This window comes from Entelurus aequoreus, linkage group LG01 (genome assembly GCF_033978785.1).
Source record: "Entelurus aequoreus isolate RoL-2023_Sb linkage group LG01, RoL_Eaeq_v1.1, whole genome shotgun sequence".
NCBI classification, from domain to species: Eukaryota; Metazoa; Chordata; class Actinopteri; order Syngnathiformes; family Syngnathidae; genus Entelurus; species Entelurus aequoreus.
The window spans coordinates 35,563,680-35,587,926 of NC_084731.1; the positions used below are offsets into that span (position 1 = coordinate 35,563,680).

General features: G+C 41.4%; 1 protein-coding gene and 1 pseudogene across 2 annotated transcripts in view; one reads left to right on the forward strand and one right to left on the reverse strand.

Moving 5' to 3' along the window:
- Positions 1 to 12,667, reverse strand: part of camk1a (calcium/calmodulin-dependent protein kinase Ia) — a 46,818-nt gene extending 34,151 nt beyond the window's left edge. The window contains exons 1-3 of one of the 2 annotated variants that reach the window (XM_062066050.1): positions 12,657 to 12,667; positions 12,440 to 12,562; positions 7,198 to 7,313 (exon numbers count right to left, since the gene is read on the reverse strand). In XM_062066050.1, coding sequence (XP_061922034.1) covers positions 7,198 to 7,283 — 86 coding nt within the window. In that variant the 5' untranslated portion in view covers positions 7,284 to 7,313; positions 12,440 to 12,562; positions 12,657 to 12,667. Of the gene's footprint in view, positions 1 to 7,197; positions 7,314 to 12,439; positions 12,587 to 12,656 lie in introns of those variants that run through there. The other variant, XM_062066134.1, reaches the window with a different exon arrangement.
- A 2,289-nt stretch (positions 12,668 to 14,956) lies between these two features.
- Positions 14,957 to 24,247, forward strand: part of LOC133651109 (protein polybromo-1-like) — a 41,765-nt pseudogene continuing 32,474 nt past the window's right edge.

Genomic DNA, 24,247 nt, shown 5'->3' on the forward strand with positions numbered 1-24,247 from the left:
GAACTAATATAAATGTGCCCGTTACTACATTACATACCGGTATATACTTACAGTGTATATATAAAACCTTCATGGAGGTGTTTGGATGTTTATAAGGGCTTTATAGGCAGAATAGAACGGCTCCCAAAGGCTCCATTGTAAGCTGACTTTTAATCGCATTTATTTCTTATATAGAATGCATTAAAAAAAATATATATCCGTCGTCATGTCTTTCATAACCATTGTGAACGAAAAGGCAAAATTCCTAAAAAAAAAAAAAAGTGCAGTTCCCCTTTAACACTGATGTCCTCATCTCCAGCAGCTCTCCCTGCACCGTGGCCTCCTAATGCTAGTCTTAATTAAGCAGAAATAAAAAATTGACATCATCTCCACAGCTTTCTCTACTGGCTCTTCTGTCTCATCCTCTGCATCTGTGTCCTCAATCTATTCGATATCTCCGTCCTCACTGTCATCAATCTCTTCTGATCTCTCCTCATCTTCTAGTGTTGCCAACTCCTCAGTGAGGAAAGTAGCTATTAGCTGTCATTAAAGTTGCTAGACGTTGATAGATGACATCATTGCCTCACTTGAATGATTGATTACAATGGATGCTGTAAGAGAGGAATAACATTGTGGTAGACATAAAAAGTGAGTTAAAAAAAGGCAAATTATGATTATAACTAGGGATGTCCGATAATGGCTTTTTTGCCGATATCCGATATTCCGATATTGTTCAGCGTGGCGAAGTTGGTAGAGTGGCTGTGCCAACAATCGGAGTGTTGCTGGTTACTTGGGTTCAATTCCCACCTTCTACCTTCCTAGTCACGTCCGTTGTGTCCTTGGGCAAGACACTTCACCCTTTGCCTCTGATGGCTGCTGGTTAGCGCCTTGCATGGCAGCTCCCGCCATCAGTGTGTGAATGTGTGTGTGAATGGGTAAATGTGGAAATACTGTCAAAGTGCTTTGAGTACCTTGAAGGTAGAAAAGCGCTATACAAGTGTAACCCATTTATCATTTATTTATAACTCTTAATTATATCAACCGATACCGATATATACAGTCGTGGAATTAACACATTATTATGCCTAATTTGGACAACCAGGTATAGTGAAGATAAGGTCCTTTTAAAAAAAAATTAATAAAATAAAATAAGATAAATAAATAAAAAACATTTTCTTGAATAAAAAGAAAGTAAAACAATATAAAAACAGTTACATAGAAACTAGTAATTAATGAAAATGAGTAAAATTAACTGTTAAATGTTAGTACTATTAGTGGACCAGCAGCACGCACAATCATGTGTGCTTATGGACCGTATCCCTTGCAGACTGTATTGATATATATTGATATATAATATAGGAACCAGAATATTAATAACAGAAAAAAACAACCCTTTTGTGTAAATGAGTGTGAATGAGTGTAAATGGGGAGGGAGGTTTTTTGGGTTGGTGCACTAATTGTCTTGTGTTTTTTATGTTGATTTAGCCAAAACAAAAAAAAAACAAAAAAACCATACCGATTATGAAAAAAACGATACCGATAATTTCCAATATTGCATTTTAAAGCATTTATCGGCCGATAATATCGGACATCTCTAATTATAACTGAATGAATTTTCTTCTGTTGTTTCTTAGTTTAGTTGTATTTTTCTTTTTTCTACATTGTTAAATGGTAGAGTATGAAATTTGATCCAAAGACTGAAGAGTTGTGATACACAAACGAAACAAATCTATTGACTGGCTCATTAACATGAACGATTGGTTGTTTTTAATTTGAAGCCTGACAGTAATGAAACATTTACATTTACATTTACAAACCAAGGCAGAAGCAACAGCAGCTTTGCAAAGAGTGGGTGTTCATCTCCTGCTCTGACGAGAATGGAAAATAACTTTATTGCCATTGAACTTAAAAGTACAACAAAATGTGTTTTCAGTACAAAATTGAGCAGACATTCAGTAGACAGGAGACCGCCTGTGAGGAAAGGCTCAAGGAAGCATCTCTTGTATATTGAGGATCATTAGAATGATATGCGCTTTCATGTCTCCAAAATATACAAAAAGTCGCTAGATTGGTCGCTAGTCGCTTTTGAGACAGAAAGTCAGTAAGAGGAGTAGGAAAGATTCTAGATTTACCGAGAAGGTCACCAATTTGGCGACACTGCGCTGAGGTGTGTGAGAGACAGACACGCCAAGTTAAACCCTGAGTGTGGTGAAATTTGTTCTCTGCATTTGACCCATCCCCATGTTCACCCCCTGGGAGGTGAGGGGAGCAGTGAGCAGCAGCGTGGGCCGCGCTCGGGAGTCATTTGGTGATTTAACCCCCAATTCCAACCCTTGATGCTGAGTGCCAAGCAGGGAGGTAATGGGTCCCATTTTTTATAGTCTTTGGTATGACTCGGCCGGGGTTTGAACTCACAACCTCCCAGTCTCAGGGCGGACTCTCTAACCACTAGGCCACTGAGCAGGTTTAGGTTGCTTCTGATTGGTTAACATTGTGTGGTGCCTTCTGTGATTGGCTAAATTTAGACACAAAAACGTATGGATTGGTCTGTGATTGGTTATTTTGGTCAGTCAATCAAAGTTACTCGAAGAAAAAAAGTTTATTATTATTAAAATATATATATATAGAATAGAGAATGGGGGAATTTAAGCGTGAGAAATGTCAAATGTGGCGTGAGAACGGATTCAATTGCGTGACTCTCACGCTCAAAGCGTGAGGCTTGGCAGCTCTGCGTGCTAATCACAAGCTGGCACCTAACATGCTAATCACTAGCTGACATCTAGCATGCTATTCACTAGCTGACAACTAGCACATGAATCCCAAGCTGCCAATTACAGCACTAATGGCTAAATGGAAACAAAAGCACTATATGACAACTGGCGTGCTAATTGCTAGCCAGTGATTAGCATGCTAAATCGCTAGCTGGCAACTAGAGTGCTAATCTCTAGCTGGCAACTAGTATGCTGATTGTCAGCTGGAAACTAGCATGCTAATGGCCAGCTGGCAACCAGGGTGCTATTTGCTAGCTGGAAATTAGCATGCAACAACAGTGTTACTCGCTAGCTGGCAAATACAGTGCTAATCTCTACCTGGCAAATAGAGTGCAAATTTCTAACTGGCAATTAGTGTGACAATTTCTAGCCGGCAACCAGAGTGGGAATTTCTAATTGGCAACGAGTGTGAGAATTTCTAGCTGGCAACTAGAGTGCTAATTGCTATCTATCTCAAGTGCTAACATGATTATAATACAGTCATCTAATTATTTATTCATGTTTTAATTTTAAAGCTGCAAGGTACAGTGAGTATGGTGGCCATGTCACTGCCATTTATAAACTACACCAGTGTTTTTCAACCACTCACCAGTGTGCCGTGAGATACAGTCTGGTGTGCCGTGGGAGATTATCTAATTTCACCTATTTGGGTTAAAAATATTTTTTGCAAACCAGTAATTATAGTCTGCAAATGATGTGTTGTTGTTGACTGTCTGTGCTGTCTAGAGCTTGGCAGAGTAACCGTGTAATACTCTTCCATGTCAGTAGGTGGCAGGCGGTAGCTAATTGCTTTGTAGATGTCGGGAACAGCGGGAGGCAGTGTGCAGGTAAAAAGGTATCTAATGCTTAAACCAATAATAAACAAAAGGTGAGCACTCCTAAGAAAAGGCATTGAAGCTTAGGAAAGGCTATGCAGTACGAAACTAAAACTGAACTGGCTACAAAGTAAACAAAAACAGAATGCTGGACGACAGCAAAGACTTACTGTGGAGCAAAGACGGCATCCACAAAGTACATCCGAACATGACATGACAATCAACAATGTCCCCACAAAGAAGGATGAAAACAACTGAAATATTCTTGATTGCTAAAACAAAGTAGATGCGGGAAATATCGCTCAAAGGAAGACATGAAACTGCTACAGGAAAATACCAAAAAAAGAGAAAAAGCCACTAAAATATGATGATTTCTGCTGGTTGTGTGCCTCCGGATTTTTTCAATGCAAAAAATGTGCTTTGGCTCAAAAAAGGTTGAAAAACACTGAACTACACTATAGTGCGTTGCATCAACCTTCATGTGTATTTAAAGATATTTACATTTGCGGAAAATTTATGGGGGAAATACAACATTGTAAACAATATAATATCTTTAAAAAGTCTAATTAACCAAAAAGTTTCCAAGCCTACAGTACTTGTACTATTTTGGACTAAAAAGGTGAATATTTTTGGTGTTATTGCACATCTGGAGGGCTCCCATGATGTTAAAAACTGTATTTAGGAGGTAACAAAGAGTTTAATTTGTTTTAATTATAATACAGGGTGATTCAAAAAGAATCATGCATTTATTCAATTCTCAAGCATTGTTGTAGACTGACAGACAGATCCCCGGACCTAAATGTGTATGACTTTTTTCTGTGGGGGGTATGTTAAAGACAAAGTTTATGTTCCACCGTTGCCAACAAATATCGATGACATGAAAGATCGAATAACGGCAGCAATCAACACGTTTGGGAGGAATTCTCATATCGTATTGATGTTGAGCACTTGTAAAGCATGAAATACAGTAAATACTCAAAATTAAGTACAACACGTGTTCAAGCTCGGTTGTCTATTGGTTTTCATTTTTGAAATATATAATAGTGATAACTTTGGCGTACTATTTTTTAAACACCCTGAATATAATTCATAATTCCGACTTCACGTAAATTAATTTACCACAGCCAGGCCTGGAACTAATAATTATTGTATTGCTGTAATAATTTTTTTATTTTGGAACAAAAGAAAGCCCTCAATAAAAAACTTGGATCAATTTTGATTGATTTACTGAGACTTGTATTAGTAGGTTGCACAGTGAAGTACATATTCCGTACAATTGACCACTAAATGGTAACACCCGAATAAGTTTTTCAACTTGTTTAAGTCGGGGTCCACTTAAATTGATTCATGATACAGATATATACTATCAGATATATAATATCATCATAATACAGTCATCACACAAGATAATCATCAGGGTATATACATTGAATTATTTACATTATTTACAATCCGGGGTGTGGAGGGGGTGGAGGGTTAGGTTTGGTTGTTATCATCAGTCATCAACAATTGAGAACAGAGAAATGGATATTGAAACAGTGTAGGTCTGACTTGGTAGGATAAGTAGTAGCAAGTAGTGGACATACAGAGAGAGAGAGAGAGAGAGAGAGAGAGAGAGAGAGAGAGAGAGAGAGAGAGAGAGAGAGAGAGAGAGAGAGAGAGAGAGAGAGAGAGAGATCAGAAGGCATAAGAAAAAGTATCTACATTTGATTATTTACATTTGATTATTAACAATCCGGGGAGGGTGTTAGTTTGGGGTTGAAGTTGCCTGGAGGTGTACTTTTATTGTGGTTTTGAAGGAGGATAGAGATGCCCTTTCTTTTACACCTGTTGGGAGTGCATTCCACATTGATGTGGCATATAAAGAGGATGAGTTAAGACCTTTGTTAGATCGGAATCTGGGTTTAACGTGGTTAGTGGAGCTCCCCCTGGTGTTGTGGTTATGGCGGTCATTTAAGGAAGTAGTTTGACATGTACTTCGGTGTCAGGGAGGTGTAGCGGATTTTATAGACTAGGCTCAGTGCAAGTTGTTTTACTCTGTCAATCAATCAAAGTTATTTATATCGCCCTTAATCACAAATGCCTCAAAGGGCTGCACAAACCACAACGACATCTCGGCTCTGATCCTAAGTCAGGGCAAGAAAAAATTCAACCCAATGGGATCAATGAGAAACCTTGAACCGGTCAAAATCAGCATGAGTTCATCATCATCCATCTCAGAGTTATTGGAGCCTACCTGAGCTGACCACATAACAAATGGACAAGTTAAATCACTTCAATCAAATCTTCATTCTTCAAAATGCAGGAGCCTACTTTAGAGCCTCCAAAGTCTGCAAGGCCACACAAAAAACATCTAACCTGCCCTGGAATATTTCATATATGTATGTGTTCAAATATTTACGTTGCTGCCATATTCATCCTGCATTAATTCACAATTCAACTATCGTAGTTAATCAATTAGAAATGAGACAAAATGAAGTGCAGTACTTGAGTGCAACCAGCAGAGATGCTGCTGAGTCAGTCTCGATCATTTGCTGTCTAAAGAAGTATGCTTTGCAGTCACTAGAGGCAGGGGAGGCGGGGCCTCACCTGCCATCATGGAAAGAAAAAAAAAAGAAGAAAAAAAAATTAATTAAATTGTTATATGTATCCAGTGATTATACTAAAGTTATTTTCCATTTAACTTCACCAGTTTTAGATTATTTTTATTTTTATTTTCACATTTGCCGTTCAAATACTGAGAAGAGACGGTGCGGTGATCAGCAGCCAGTTGAGGCACTTGTGCCTCAACATGGATTGCGACTCGGTTAACTGCTGGCCTGCTGTGCAGTGAGACCGTATTGCTATATGAATTATATTATACATTTCCATAGTTTAGTTAGCTGAGGTATATAATGTACAGTGTATTTTGTCAACAACTGTATGTGTGTAACGTATTTTTAGTGCTGAGCGATCATAAATCTGCTGCGGAGACACACTGTGTGAGGCTCGTATCATAACCCCGCCTCCTGGTGCCAAGCATCTCCGCCGCAGAATGCACCGCCCGACGGGAGCACCGCGGCCACACCAACCAAAGCCCACACCCAAACCCTCCACGTGGAAGACCGAATCCACCCAAAAAAAGTCACTCAACAAGAAGCCAAAAAGTGCAAAAACAACAATGCTCGCGCTGCAGGATCCGCGAACGACTGCAGGGACACAACATTAGGTACACCTGCACTGCAGGTTCATATGTTTTTAAATTTGACTGTGATGATGCAGTCGTGCCTCACCAGACATTAACCTCACCGCACGCCACTGCTATAGCGTCATGCTATGCTAACTCTTCCTGCCACTATTTTACTTTGTACAACACTAGCATGGAACCAGGAGCTCAGAACAATCAGAGACTTTCCCGTCATTCAAATGAAAGCAATTGAATATTTTTGTATAAAAACATTTAAATAAACACATATTCATATTGTGAATATAATAATAACTGTCAATTATTTCTTCTTGATAAAATGACTCAAATGGTGACTGCACCTTTGTCCAGACCTGCACCAACAGGTAATGATTTTGCACCACAAAGCAGACGTTTTTCACCCAGGAAAAATATTAATAACTGCAACATACTGTATATGTCGACTTACGTTCCCAGCACTTCTTTGAAGTCATAATGTTCTTTAATGTCGGACGTCTTCTTCTTCCATCCACTGTCTTCTTCTCCCAGCGGCATCCTGCGTGCTGACCGGTCGCCACACTATAGCTGCCAGGTGAGGAGAAAACATGCCTTTTCATTGGACTGACTTTGCGTTATGGAAATACACTTTAGAATAGTCAGTGTACAGCTTGTAACAATATACATTATGGGCCTAATCTACTAAAATCCAAATATCCGGCGCTAAACAGCGTGTGCAAACTATAAAATTGTTTGTAATATCAGTGGCCGCGTGATCTACTAAAACTGCATGTACAAATGATTACTGGTGCAAAAGTGGCGCAGTGGTAATGAGGGTTTTGTGCGTACTGCTGGCTGTGTCCATGGAAACACTAATTTACCTCCACATTCATGTTATTACGCTCTCCAACCTGTGTGTGATGTTGTTGAACTACCGTATATGTCAGAATAATTGTATCTAAGTTATCACAAAACTTTGTGTTGCCATGAGTTCCCGGCGAGAAGACAAAAGCTGTCTTTGATCCTACCAGGCAGAGGGCTTGTAAAACTCCACTGTGTAGGATGGGAAGCAACATGAAGGTGTTCTGTTTCTTTGATGTATTGTAATCCACTGTAAGATATTGTCTTGACCCGAGATCTACAAAGCGAAGAGGAAGCAGGACCTGACTCCCCTTCAGGTGACCTTTTCTTTTAACTGTTCTGTAACCAAAGGCGATGGCTGTTTACAACCCCCCCTTCCTTAGAAACAGCTGTTGCCATGTAATCAGGGAAAGTCCAAATAAAAGAGGAGGCGTGCAATCTTTCGTCAGAGTGTGGTGGAACTGTACAAATAGTACAGTCCAGATGTTTCTCCTCATTGAGCCAAGTTTAATTCTGTCTCTGTTTGATTCCTTGCTTCTTGTCTTGTTTAATAGATGTCATCAGTGTTTGAACCTGACAGTAAATAACACCTTTTTTATGTAATATACAATGGTAATCCAGGAACCTATTTTGCAGGGAGGTGGTGGACCATCATAACAAGAGTCCATTCATGCATCTGGATTGATCCAAACGCAAGAAAATGCATTTTACAAGGTGTTTTTTTTTCATATAGGAGCTACATTAAAATAATATATTTAATAATACATAATATATATATATATATATATATATATATATATATATATATATATATATATATATAAAATACAACATTTTTTATATGAGAAAAATTAAGCCAAAGCAGAAGCAGACACCAAAACGCATTCATTTAATTGGTTTTATTCAGCCCCTTAAGTCATCCAGCAGCAATAAAATTATAAAATTATATTGCTGAATAGAAATTATGTCTAATATTTTGTATTATGACAGTCCAAATATGTTGACACACACACACACACACGTAGGACAAAGGATTCTCTGTGCAGCGTCTGTCTTTCTAGCGCGATCAACTCCTTTCTTACAGCCGTGTGCGTAACTGTGTCAGTTTGCACATACTATTCAGAGGTGCTAAATATAGGTGCAAAATTGTGCCCGCAGAATAGTTTTAGTCTTAATAGATCACACTGTGCATTCTGAATGATTATACAATATTTCTATTTTCTCTTTCCAGTAATGTATGATCTGATGATCAGCATATATTGTGCATATTTATGAAGACAGACACGCCAAATGGATTGCACTCCTTATTCTGCTCATTTAAGGGACAATCCTCTGCACACAAGTTGAGTAGATCAGCTCTGCATATGCTATGAAGTTTGCACGTGTTTTAGTACATACACGCAAACCTTTAGTAGATTAGGCCCCTTACTGTCCACCGAGTCAATACAAACATTATTGTCTCCAACACAAGTGAGCGTTAATAACTGTCCAGCATGGTGGGGGTGGGGCTGCATGAGTGCTGCATGTTGGCGCTGAGGAGAAAACCATGAGTACATCCGAGTTTATTTTCTACTGTACTGCACTGAGGAAATATCACAATGTGAGACGTGTACTCACTTTTGTGATGTACTGTAACTAGCATACTAATATTTACGGTACAGTATAATAAAGTCCATCATTCTATTTGTACTTCACACAGTATATGCTGCCTTACAATCGGTATTAATACATCCATTATAATAAATAAAGTCTATTCTATCCTATCCTATCCTATATATTAATACATACATTATAAAAGACTTTAATACATCCATTATAGTAGATATTAATACATCCATTATAATAAATAAAGGCTATCCTATCCTATCCTATATATTTATACATACATTATAATAGACTTTAATACATATATTATCATAAATAAAGTCCATCCTATCTTATATATTAATACATCCATTATAACATATATTAATACATTCATTATGATATACTGTATATCAATAAATCCGTTAGGGACGGCGTGGCGAAGTTGGTAGAGTGGCTGTGCCAGCAATCGGAGTGTTGCTGGTTACTGGGGTTCAATTCCCACCTTCTATCTTCCTAGTCACATCCGTTGTGTCCTTGGGCAAGACACTTCACCCTTTGCCTCTGATGGCTGCTGGTTAGCGCCTTGCATGGCAGCTCCCGCCATCAGTGTGTGAATGTGTGTGTGAATGGGTAAATGTGGAAATACTGTCAAAGCGCTTTGAGTACCTTGAAGGTAGAAAAGCGCTATACAAGTATAACCCATTTATCATTTATAATATATGTTAATAGATCCATTATAATAAATATTAATATATTTTTTATAATAATATTAATACATGTGTTATAATAGATATTAAGTGCTAGTTTTGTGTTACAAAATATATTAATACATTTACTGAAATTAATATTACAAATAAAAACTGTAAATACAATTGTGCATTTTATGTATGCGGTATGTGTTGCCATTCAGTGCCGTTTTGTGTAGAAACTTTCCTGCATGTTCTCCTCGTGATTAAGTGATTTCATGCTTAACTTTGCACTTTAACATATAATATACTGTATGTTAATAGTTCCAATAAAATAGATATTAATATAACCGTTAAAATAGATATTACTATATCTTACAGAAAATATATTAATTGATCCATTATAATGGATATTAATACATCGTTATAATAAAATTAATTAATTTCTTATAATAGATATTAATAGATCCGTTACAAAATATATTAATACATTTATTGTAATTAATATTAAAATAAGTAAAGGAGCTTTAAACCTGTTTTGAAAAGATGTTATTAATATTTCTATACCAATAAAAACATTGTGAGAATTTATTTGAATCAAGAATCCAAATACAGTCCATCTTGTCAATAGCGACCACATGCATGATTCATAAAGTCATTATTGTGAGTCCAGGAATATTTTTTGTTACTCCATATGGCAACATTATTATGAAAATGCGCTGCAATTATGTTGATAGATTGAGTCTGACTTGTTATTAGTTCATTGTTTACTCTTTTCAGGATAAACTTGCTACATTATGATTTGTTTTCTTGTTATGAATATTTAGGTTGACTAATTGCATGAATAACAGTAATGAATGATGACGCTCACTTGGAGTTTACATAAACCTACTAGAGATGTTGTCAAACGGGGCGGGCGTTGTCGTATTGACTACACTTATGTATGCATACACGTCATATTATTAAATTATCATATAATTAAATTATCATATCATTATCATATCATCATTGAGCACTTGCCCTCGTTTGTTGTCAAACTTTCAACCAATCAGCAAGCAGCAGCTCCCTACTCTTAACGGATCATCGCCATCACGAGCGCCTCATCCCTTGTGTTTAATTAATCCAACACCATCCCATCCATCCAATTTCTACCGCTTATTCCCTTCGGGGTCGCGGGGGGCGCTGGAGCCTATCTCAGCTACAATCGGGCGGAAGCGGGGTACACCCTGGACAAGTCGCCACTTCCTGTCATATTCATATTAATGTGTGAGTTCATCATGACTCCACCCACCACAAACCCAGACTCAAAATGGCTGCCAACCTGCTTATAGTGGCCACCTGTCTATAGTGGCCACTTTTAATGTTTACCTAATGGAAATTAGCTTTTAGTGTGAATAATGCTATAGCTATTGTCCATAAACTAATAATAAAAATAAATAGTGATCACTATTGACAACTTCTATATTAGATCTAAACTAAAACAATCAGCATGTAATTGAAGTGACTTTTAGCGTTTAGTTAATAGGTTTCAATAAAATAGAACATTTGTATATGTAAGAATTACAGCTGCTGTACTTACACTTTCAGAAAAGTCTTTAGACGTTTGACAGAACTGTGAAGAAAACCATCGTATTTGTTTAACAAACTAATATTTGGGTAACACTTTGAACATATTCTAAGTAACAAAGACTTAATTTAGAGTTATTTGGACACTAAGGGAACATATTCTAAGTAACAAAAACGTAATTCAGAGTTATTTGGTTAGGGTTGGGGTTGGGGTTAGGGTTAGAGGGTTAGGGTTAGGTTGTATGATAAGGCCATGCAGAATAAGGCATTAATAAGTACTTAATAATGACTAATTAAGAGCCAATATGTTACTAATTTGCATGTTAATTAGCAACTAATTAATGGTGAATATGTTCCCCACACTAAAGTGTTACCAATATTGGTTATGTTTTGTTTGAAGTGAGCAGCCTGCATGGACGAACACACGCCTGCAGACGCTTCCTGCAGGCCTTCATTTGCTGCCTTCACTTTTGACCTCACAAGTGAAAAGCCTGTTGAAAAATATTCCGATATATTTGTTTGAAAAAAAAAATCACATCTTGATAATTTCACTCCACATCCATTATGGTGTGCAAAGGCCAAATCATTTAAAACAAAAAAAATCCTTAACATATGTGTCATCAAAGTGGCTCTGTTTGTGCTGACAGGCACGGTGGTGGGAACAAAAAGGCACTATCGAATAAGAGCTAAAGTAGGACAAACAGTAAGAAGAAAACATATATGTTCAATAGAAGGGATGGGGCAGCTTGAAACCTCCTCTGTGTTTCACATTATTACTGGCAAGATAGTGTTTCTTATCAAACTCTATTTACAGAAATCTGCTTTTGAATACAATAGTCATGCATGTGCAGTGGCATGGGAGGAATAGCGTGCAGGAAGAAAGAAGAAAAAAAAAAGCAAATGCATTGTGGGTGTATTGCACCACTCAAAGATGTGGCACGCAAAGCAAGCCTGCATCTTTTTTTAAAATCTTCATGCATGACGTCAAATAATAACGAGGGATAATAAACGTACCGAAATGGCGATCTGTGCCCGGGATGTGCGCTCCTTGCCTCCGGGATGTGCTGCTGCTGGCCGGGCTTGCATGTGCGCAGCGCCGCTTGCGCTCCTCCTGACGTCAAGACCAGCTCGCGTCTCCTGTGGACGTAAAGTGCAGCATGAAATCACTTTATCACGAAGGGAACACGCAGGAATGTTTCTGCACGAAAACGGCAGGTGAACAGCAACAAACCGCAGGATTGGACATGAGGAGCGGTCCATTTCAAAACAAAGGGCTGTGGGAAAAAATTAAGAAGCAGGACTTTTAATGATGGAAGTGTGTTTACATAGCATACAATGACAATACCATTGATCTTTTTCGTGTGCAGGATCACTATTTTAGGTCAAAGACTCTAAAAAAATGGGACCCATTATCTCCCTGCTTGGCACTCAGCATCAAGGGTTGGAATTGGGGGTTAAATCACCAAAAGTGATTCCTGGGCTCGGCCACCGCTGCTGCTCACTGCTCCCCTCACCTCCCAGGGGGTGGTCAAGGGTGATGGGTCAAATGCAGAGAATAACTTCGCCACACCCAGTGTGTGTGTGACAATCATGGGTACTTTAACTTTAAATAATGCCACTAAGTTGACAATGTAAATAAAAGGGAAACAAATCAACTGACGTCATGTGATAAAGTCTTACGGCATCAAAGTAGAATATTTCTCACACTGTATGAAAAAAAATTTGAAAAGGAATTTTACCTTTGCGACCTCATTATACTATTGGCTAAGTTTTATTCATAAGTGTAAGTTTCGGGTTGCGGAGGAGAGTCTGCCCCATGTGGAGGAGTTCAAGTACCTCGGAGTCTTGTTCACGAGTGAGGGAAGAGTGGATCGTGAGATCGACAGGCGGATCGGTGCGGCGTCTTCAGTAATGCGGACGCGGTATTGATCCGTTGTGGTGAAGAAGGAGCTAAGCCAGAAGGCAAAGCTCTCAATTTACCGGTCGATCCACGTTCCCATCCTCACCTATGGTTATGAGCTTTGGGTTATGACCGAAAGGACAACATCACAGGTACAAGCGGCCGAAATGAGTTTCCTCCGCCGGGTGGCGGGGCTCTCCCTTAGAGATAGGGTGAGAAACTCTGCCATTCGGGGGGAGCTCAAAGTAAAGCCGCTGCTCCTCCACATCGAGAGGAGCCAGATGAGGTGATTCAGGCATCTGGTCAGGATGCCACCCGAACGCCTCCTTAGGGAGGTGTTTAGGGCACGACCGACCGGTAGGAGGCCACGGGGAAGACCCAGGACACGTTGGGAAGACTATGTCTCCCGGCTGGCCTGGGAACACCTCGGGATCCCCCGGGAAGAGCTGGACAAAGTGGCTGGGGAGAGGGAAGTCTGTGCTTCCCTGCTTAGGCTGCTGCCCCCGCGACCCGACCTCGGATAAGCGGAAGAAGATGGATGGATGGATGGAAGTTTCTCAATACCCGACCTGTTTTTTTGTGCATTTAAAAAACAATTAGAACTCTACTTTAAAATGCTTTCTACCTCTAACGACCAAAAAGCTGTGAAAACTATGATGCAGTGTTCTAAATTTGGATTATTTACGGAACTTGTGTGAGCCTATAGGCTTTACATTTCAAAGACAATCAATCAAAGTTTATTTATATTGTCCTAAATCACGAGTGTCTCAAAGGACTGCACAAGTTACAACGACATCCTCGGCTCGGGGCGGTATAGCTCGGTTGGGAGAGTGTCCATGCCAGCAACTTGAGGGTTCCAGGTTCGATCCCCGCTTCCGCCATCCTAGTCACTGCCGTTGTTAAAGTTAAAGTTAAAGTACCAATGATTGTCACTTTACCCACCTGCTCCCAGTGCCACCCACACTGGTTTAAATGTAACTTAGATATTGGGTTTCACTATGTAAAAGCGCTTTTAGTCACTAGAGAAAAGCGCTATATAAATATAATTCACTTCAGATCCCACATCAGGGCAAGGAAAAACTCAACCCAATGGGCTACTATGAGAAACCTTGGAGGGGACCGCAGATGTGGGGACCCTCCCCCCTGGGCGACCGGTGCAATGGACGTCGAGTGGATCTAGTTATTAGTGTGAGAGTCCAGTCCATAGTGGGGCCAGCAGGAGATCATCTTGAGTGGAGACAGGTCAGCAGCGCAGAGACGTCCCCAACTGATGCACAGATGAGTGGTCCACCCCGGGTCCCGAGCGCAGCATCTGTGGTCACCTAAACTGTGGCCCCCCCACCTCCTATATTTTGTTACATATATATATTTTGCATTCTATTTTAGTTACTTAATTGAGTTTACAACCCCCTGGCGCTGTTTTGTACTGTTTTTGTACTATTTCTTTACTTGTTTTGATTATTATTATTTTTTTGATTGTATATTATAAATAGAGGTTTATAAAATAAAAAAATAAAATACAAAATAAAAAAAATCTCCAAGGTTTCTTCCATTTTAGAACCTGGTTGCTATTGCAGTGCCGCTCCGAAAATGTAGGGAGCAGCACTGCTCATTCGGCGCTTTCTAAAAGACGCAAAAGGAGCTCAACTAACTTCCGGTTAGGAGTTTTCAAACACAAGCTAACCCACCGCTAGTCTTCTCAGGGAATTACTGGTCTCTTTGCTGATTTTGTGGTAATGTTGGATATTTATAACTAATTTTGGACTATTTAGATTCATGTGAATACCAAAAACACGTTTCGGTGAATTATTTGTTGTGAAGCCACAGATTAGCGGGGGAGAATCATGCTAACTGTGCTTTGTTTGATACATTCAAGTGATGCTAATGCTAACTTTCCCAGCCTCTTAGCATCTTTCTTTTATTCACATTAAAATAAACGAGAACGTATTTTACTAAACAAGCATGTTCGTTGCATGTTCCGGGCGGCATTGCTCGGTTGGTAGAGTGGCCGTGCCTGCAACGTGAGGGTTCCAGGTTCGATCACCTCTTCCGCCATCCGATTCACTGCCGTTGTGTCCTTGGGCAAGACACTTCACCCACCTGCTCCCAGTGCCATCCACACTGGTTTAAATGTGACTTAGATAATGGGTTTCACTATGTAAAGTGCTTTGAGTCACTAGAGAAAAGCGCTATATAAATATAATTCACGTAACTTCAAAATAAAGTTGACATTGTTTCTTTATTTTTAGCCTGTCGTCAAAGCGGGGAGCTATGTTAGCGAAGAGGACAAGAGCCACTTCCCCGTCAAGCAGTGTCAGCGGAGGAGGAGATCTTGACGACGCCTCTACTCCTGGAAGTGGTCGTAAAAGAAGAAGGGTCGCCAGTGTTCCTCCTGTAGATACGGTGTGTCTTGGAGTATGGCATTTATTTCTCTCTGTTTTTTCCCCAAAGCTAACAAGCGTGTGTCGTTTAGATTGCTGTTTGTCATGAGCTGTTCAACGCAGTCAGAGATCACAAGGATGATCAAGGAAGACATCTCAGTGAACTTTTTCTAAGGGTACCAAAAAGAAGGTATTGTAAACTCCTCCATTAATTTACTAGGTACTTAACCAAACATTTCTAATGCAAAATATATGTAACAATTATGTCATGTAAATAATGTATTTGATAATGTTTTATTATTGTTATAATTACACAAAGTGTATACCGTATTTTCCGCACCATAAGGCGCCCCGTGTTATTAGCCGCACGTTTAATGAACGGAATATTTCAAAACTTTGTTTACCTATTAGCCGCCCCGTGCCATTAGCCGCACCTACGCTACGCTAAAGGGAATGTCAACAAAACAGTCAGATAGGTCAGTCAAACTTTAATAATATATTACAAACCAGCGTTCTAACAACTCTGTTCACTCCCAAAATGTAATGTGCAAATGTGCAATCACAAAAATAGTAACACTCAAAATAGTGCAGAGCAATAGCAACATCAATAACTCAACGTTGCTCATACGTTAGTGTCACGCAACACACAAAATAAACATTTAAAGCTCACTTTCTGAAGTTATTACTCATCTACAAATCCCTCGAATTCTTCTTCTTCGGTGTGCTTCACTTGTTTTTTGACACCATCTGTGATGTGGACGCGCATGCAGTCGTAGATCAACAGGAACGGCGCTGCGTGAAAAAAGTCACCCGGTGTCTTCGCGTAAACGTCTATCAACCACTCGCTCATCTTTTCTTCATCCATCCATCCCTTCGAGTTAGCTTTTATGATGACGCCGGCTGGAAAGTTCTCTTTTGGCAAGGTCTTCCTTTTGAATATCACCGTGGGTGGAAGTTTCTGGCCGTTAGCATGGCAAGCTAGAACCACAGTAGGACGACTTCTCATTCCCTGTGGTGCGAATATTCACCGTACGTGTTCCCGTTGTATCCACAGTGCGGTTCACATGAATATCAAAAGTCAGTGGAACCTTGTACGCGTGTCTCTTAGTAGGAGACATTTTGTTGTCTTTACAGAAAAACAAATGAAATTAAATATCCGCGAGCTTCTTCTTCTACGGGGGCGGGTGCTCACCTTGGCGGTTGCTTACAGTAGAAGAAGAAGCGCTTCCTCTTCTATGGGGGCGGTTGCTTACCGTAGAAGAAGAAGCACTTCCTCTTTTACGGGGAAAAAAGATGGCGGCTGTTTACCGTAGTTGCGAGACCTAAACTTTATGAAAATAAATATGAATATTAATCCATATATAAGGCGCACCGGGTTATTAGCCGCACTGTCTGCTTTTGAGAAAAATTGTTGTTTTTAGGTGCGGCTTATGGTGCGGAAAATACGGTAAGTTACATGTAGATACCTGAAGATTGTTTGATGTTTTGTTAATGTAGAACCATTGTCTCGTTGTCCCTCCTACTGCAATAATTACTGTGACACCTGTCTTTTTATATGCATTGGACACGCCTTCCTACTGCTCTTTTGTCCGCGATAACGGGAGAGGGGCTTGGCGATTGGCAGAAAATTATTGACAATTGTATTCTCAGTATTATCAGTAAAGTGCATCTGAACAGCAACACATGGTGTCGGCCGTGTTCCATAAAATCCACATGACGCAGAGGAAAAGACCACCGGTTATACTCATACAAGAAAACGATAGAGTCCAGAAAACACAGAGTGAGATGTTCTACCTCTTGTGCGAAACACAAATGCATAAAATTACTTAACACATTAAAATGACTAGAACAGTGAACGTGAATGGAAGACCTGACGGATAAAATTTACGGGTGCGCATCATCAGTAGTGTTCCTCTGGGTCATTGGGTGTTTCGGCCTTTAACACTATACACCCTCTCCAGAGGCGGCCAGCTACAGGATGATCAGACCTGAGCTTGCGACCCAAGCCCAATTAGCCATGAAAGTCACCTTGTTGGCAGACCTATCAGGGAACTATGCATGGCAGGTGCGTCTGGTTCCCTGAGTCAGCTTTGCCTAACCGCATACCTCCTGATGCACTAGTTGGGGGCCCAATTGGGGTCATTCCTCTTCAGCCAGAGCCACCGGCTGCTCTTTTCGGCTGCTTCAGATGCGGCTTTGATGGCTGTACGCAGGCACTGACCCCTGACTCCCAAGTCCCTCAGCAGTTTTGCGGTAGAGGTTCCCACGAAGCCTCTGCACCCAACCTCCACAGGGCGGACTTCAGTATTCCTGCCACGATTTTGAGCTTCCGCGGCCAGCTCGGAATACCGCAAATATTTCCTCTCATATGCCTCCTCCATGGATTCCTCCCAGGGTACAGTGAGCTCAACAATGAAGGCCTTTTTGTGGGAAGGGGACCAGAGCACTAGATCAGGCCTCAAAGTGGTAGTGGCGATCTCGGCGGGGAAAATCAGCTGTTTGCCAACATCTGCCAGCATCTTCCAGTCGCGTGCTGGACACAGCTGACTTCTCTCTGACGGGTTAACGTTGCGCCCGGCAACTGTGACCCCTTCACGGACAAAGGTAGTTCTCCATGAGATCTTAGATGTTGGTGGTGGTAGTGCATTGATGTTGGATCGTTTTACCTCCAGTGTGGAAGCAAGGCTCTTCAAAACTTGGTTGTGGCGCCAAGTATATCGCCCCTGAGTGAGGCTGGTTTTGCAACCTGTGAGTATGTGTCGGAGGGAGGCTGGCTTAGCACAAAGGACGCCTGATGGATCTTCGCCAAACCACTGCTGGAGATTGGTTGGGGTCGGAAGGACATCGTAGGTAGCTCTGATGGCAAAGCTTAAAGGCCTACTAAAACCCACTACTACCGACCACGCAGTCTGATAGTTTATATATCAATGATGAAATCTTAACATTGCAACACATGCCAATACGGCCGGGTTAGATTAGTAAAGTGCAATTTTAAATTTCCCGCGAAATATTCTGCTGAAAACGTCTCGGTATGATGACGTTTGCGCGTGACGTCACGGATTGTGCGGACATATTGGGACACCATTGTGGCCAGCTATTAAGTCGTCTGTTTTCATCGCAAAATTCCACAGTATTCTGGACATCTGTGTTGGTGAATCTTTTGCAATTTTTTTAATGAACTATGAAGACAGCAAAGAAGAAAGCTGTAGGTGGGATCGGTGTATTAGCGGCTGGCTACAGCAACACAACCAGGAGGACTTTGAGTTGGATAGCAGACGCGCTACGTGAGTACAGCTTTGGCTTCCAAACATTTGATCGCTTGCCCGTACGTGCGTGCCGTATGTGCATGTCACATACGTAACTTTCGGGAAATATATGTGTTGTATGAACTTTACGGAGGTGAACGGTACTTTGGGCTGTGGGATTGAGTGTGTTGTGCGGGTGTTTGAGTTGTATTGGTGGGTTATATGGACAGGAGGGGGGAGGTGTTTGTTATGCGGATTAATTTGTGGCATATTAAATATAAGCCTGGTTGTGTTGTGGCTAATAGAGTATATACTGTATATGTCTTGTGTTTATTTACTGTTTTAGTCATTCCCAGCTGAATATCAGGTCCCACCCGCCTCTCACAGCATCTTCCCTATCTGAATTGCTTCCACTGCCCTCTAATCCTTCACTCTCACTTTCCTCATCCACAAATCTTTCATCCTCGCTCAAATTAATGGGGTAATCGTCGCTTTCTCGGTCCGAATCGCTCTCGCTGCTGCTGGCCATGATTGTAAACAATGTGCAGATGTAAGGCGCTCCACAACCTGTGACGTCACGCTACTTCCGGTACAGGGAAGGCTTTTTTATCAGCGACCAAAAGTTGCGAACTTTATCGTCAATGTTCTCTACTAAATCCTTTCAGCAAAAATATGGCAATATCGCGAAATGATCAAGTATGACACACAGAATGGACCTGCTATCCCCGTTTAAATAAGACAATTTCATTTCTGTAGGCCTTTAAAGGCCTACTGAAACCCACTACTACCGACCACGCAGTCTGATAGTTTATATATCAATGATGAAATCTTAACATTGCAACACATGCCAATACGGCCGGGTTAACTTATAAAGTGCAATTTTAAATTTCCCGCCACACTTCCGGTTGAAAAAGCCTTCGAAGGATGACGTATGCGCGTGACGTAGCCCGAGGAACAGAGGTATGTCTTCTCCATTGAATACAATACAAAAAAGCTCTGTTTTCATTTCATAATTCCACAGTATTCTGGACATCTGTGTTGGTGAATCTTTTGCAATTTGTTTAATGAACAATGGAGGCTGCAAAGAATAATGTTGTAGGTGGCTGTAGCAATACAAGGACCACTTACTCGGATAGCAGACGCCTAGCCGATGCTAGCAGACGCCTAGCCGATGCTAGCAGACGCCTAGCCGATGCTAGCAGACGCCTAGCCGATGCTAGCAGACGCCTAGCCGATGCTAGCAGACCCACCGCACGGATGATCTGGTGAAGTCCTTCGTCGCGCCGTCAATCGCTGGAACGCAGGTGAGCACGGGTGTTGCTGAGCAAAGCAGATGAGGGCTGGCTGGCGTAGGTGGAGCGCTAATGTTTTTATCATAGCTCTGTGAGCTCCGGTTGCTAAGTTAGCCTTAGCGTCGTTAGCAACAGCATTGTTAAGCTTTGCCAGGCTGAGATCTATTAACCGTGTAGTTACATGTACATGGTTTAATAGTATTGTCGATCTTCTGTCTATCCTTCCAGTCAGGGATTTATTTATTTTGTTTCTATCTGCATTTGAGACAGATGCTATCACGTTAGCTCATGCTAAAGATGCTAAAGAGCTTCGTCGATGTATTGTCGTGGAGATAAAAGGCACTGTAATGTCCATTTCGCGTTTTCGACTCTCATTTTCAAGAGGATATAGTATCCGAGGTGGTTTAAAATACAAATCCGTGATCCACAATAGAAAAAGGAGAGAGTGTGGAATCCAATGAGCCAGCTTGTACCTAAGTTACGGTCAGAGCGAAAAAAAATATGTATTTCACTGCATTCTAGTCCGTCACTCTAACGTTCCTCGTCCACAAATCTTTCATCCTCGCTCAAATTAATGGGGTAATCGTCACTTTCACGGTCCGAATAGCTCTAGCTGCGTTGAAAACAATAGGAAAATATGAGGGAGTGAACAACTGACAACGTCACGCGACTTCCGGTAGGGGCAAAGTTTTTTTTTATCAGAGACCAAAAGTTGCGAACTTTATCGACGTTGTTCTATACCAGGGGTCGGCAACCTTTACCACTCAAAGAGCCATTTTGGCAAGTTTCACACATTAAAGAAAGTAATGGGAGCCACAAAAATGTTTTTAAAATTTAAAATGAAAAACACCGCATACAAAGCTTACATGCTTTGTGCTATGTTAACCAGGGGTCTCAGACACACGCACCGGCACGCACTTTAATGTGGGAATTGGATGTTAGTGCAGCCCGCGAGTTTTGGATGAATGTCGCTTGCGTCACACTTGCCAACCCTCTCATTTTTCCCGGGAGACTCCCGAATATCAGAGCGTGATGACACTGCATTTGGCGCCCTCTACAGTCTGCCCAATCAGTCTACCTGCTCGGCCACAAGTGGAATGCAGCTTTAGCTTGCTCACGTAAGAGACAGCAAGGCTACTAACTCAGCAGCCACACATCTTACACTGACGGTACCAATACCCAGAATCCCATGCAGCCCTAAATCTTCCGCTCAACCAACCACGAAGAGGGGGGGGGGGGTGTTGATGTGTGGGGGGATTTGGTGGTAGCGGGGTGTATAATGTAGACCGGAAGAGTTAGGACTGCATGGGATTCTGGGTAATGGTTGTGTTGTGTTTATGTTGTGTTACAGTGGGATGTTCTCCAGAAATGTGTTTTTCATTCTTTTTTGGTGTGGGTTCACAGTGTGGCGCATATTTGTAACGTAACAATGTTGAAGTTGTTTGATACGGCTACCGTCAGTGTAAGCTGTGTGGCTGATGAATAACTATGCTTTGCTGTCTCCTGTGTGAGCAAGTAATAACAACATACAACATGTGGCTGGCCTGGCATGCTGTAAGTAAATGCTATAGAGGACAATTACTGCAGTGCAATTAGGGCACGCCCTTTATATAGTAATTAGAGTGTTAATAGGATTATTTTTCCCTGGGAGTAGTCTATGAGAGACACTGACATCCATAAGTCTCCTGGGAAAATCGAGGGGGTCGGCATGCATGTAGCTGAGCCGCATCAGAGTGGTCAAGGAGCCGCATGCGGCTCCGGAGCCGCGGGTTGCCGACCCCTGTTCTATACTAAATCCTTTCAGCAAAAATATGGCAATGTCGCAAAAGGATCAAGTATGACACATAGAATGGATCTGCTATCCCGGTTTAAATAAAAAAAAAATCATTTCAGTAGGCCTTTAAGCTCCTTGCATCCATGACCCATACATCCCTCCAGCTCAACTTCTTTCTTTCAACGCCTTCCCACCGAGTCCACCGACCCTGTTTGCCAAGGGTGACTGCCTTGGCCCATCTCAAGGCCTCTTCCTGACGCCGTACTTCCTCCACCACCATCTTCCTCCGTGTTGGCACAGTGGCACTTTTTGATTTTGATTTTTATTAAGGATCCCCATTAGCTGGTTGCCTCAACAACCCACTAGTCTTCCTGGGGTCCACAATTCAATACAATTACAAGTAAAAGCATATAATTATAACTACACAATACAGAAAAAAATAAAAGCATCAATAAAAAAACAAGCAAACAATTTACAGTCACAGAATAATAATTACCATTTAAATATAACTACACAATATTAAACCAAACAAATCATCAATGAGCAAACTAATTTAAAAACTCAGATAAAATATTACTCTCTTTTTAAAAACCTGTTTACTTTCAATGCTGGTGAGAATTTGAGGCAGGTTATTCCAGAGCGATAAAGATCTATAAATAAAAGATTTCCGCAAAGCATTCTTCCTGGGACGAGGGAGTACAAAATGCCCCTCACTGGATGCCCTGGTATTGTGATTATGTATAGTGCTACTGTGAACTATTTGGGCCATGAGAAAAGCAGGAGTTTTACTACCGGTTACTGATTTGAACAATATAAGAGTATTAGCCAACAACCTGTTCTGCACTGTTAGCCAGGAAAGAGAAGCATGCATTTGATTCACATTGGTTCTTAGTGAACAACCAAGAACCAGCCTTGCTGCCCTATTCTGGACAATCTGGAGCTTACTGATCTCACCACTTGCAGCAGACGCCCAGACTGTAAAACAATAGTCAATATGACACAAGACTAAACTCTTAACAATTTGACAAAGAAGAGGTGGATCAGCAAAACCAGCACATTTCCTGGAAATACCAACAGCCCTTCCCATCTTTGTAACTATATCACTGATATGATTTGACCAGGATAGAGTGCAGTCCAGCATCACTCCAAGGAGCTTGGCACTTCTGACCTGTTGAACTGTTGAAATACCTAGCCTCAAATCCAACTTTGGGTCACAAGATAACCCTTGCCTACTTCTCCAGGCAAGGCGACTAGACATAAGACCAAGGCCTCCTCTACCTTGCTGAACATTCCCCACAATGTCAGCATGTCTGAGAGCTGCTGTTGCCTCTTCAACTGCTCTTGCTGGTGTCCACTTGCGCCCTGAAACCAATGTTGGTGCATTTTCCCTAACCACTGGATCTTTGGATTCATTCAAGGTCAACTGCAGTCGTGTTTTGGCACACTTGAACTCCTTTGTAAGACTGGTAAGGGGCAACTTGAGGATACTGTCACCGTAAAGGCCTATGGTGGTGAGACAGCGTGGAACTCCAAGCCACTTTTTTATGTAGCCAGTGACTCTTCTCTCCAGCTTGTCCACTGTTGAGATGAGCACCTCATAGACTGCCAGGGGCCACATCACCCGGGGTAGTAAGCCGAACTGGAGGCACCAGGACTTGAGCTTCCCAGGAAGTTGGGTATTGTCAATCGCCAGTAGGCCTCTTTTGATGTCATTGCACAACTGCTTCACCTGGTCTTTATCTCTTAGACTTGCATCATATTGCCTTCCTTTTGACTGGCTGCTCGAATATAGTGGGGATTGCTCATCTCCAATGAAGAACTGCAAATCAGCGAGCACACCCTTCACCACTGAGATGCTGCGTGACTTGGATGGGTTAATCTTCATCTGAGCCCAACTGATGTTCTCCTCGAGTTTTCTGAGTAATCTCCTGGTGCAAGGGATGGTGGTAGTCACAATGGTGATGTCTTCCATGTAGGCTCTGAGGGAAGGGTGGCGCCTGCAAGAGCCCAGTTTTTGTCCACCTACGACCCATTGTGAGGCTCGAATGATGATCTCCATGGCCATGGTAAATGCCAAGGGAGATACAGTACATCCGGCCATGATGCCTATTTCCAGGTGCTGCCGTGAGGTGGTAAATTCCGGTGTTGAGAAGCAGAACTGCAGGTCATAAAAGTAGACTTTCACCAAGGTTGTGATGGTGTCCGGGATGTTAAAGAATTTAAAGACAGT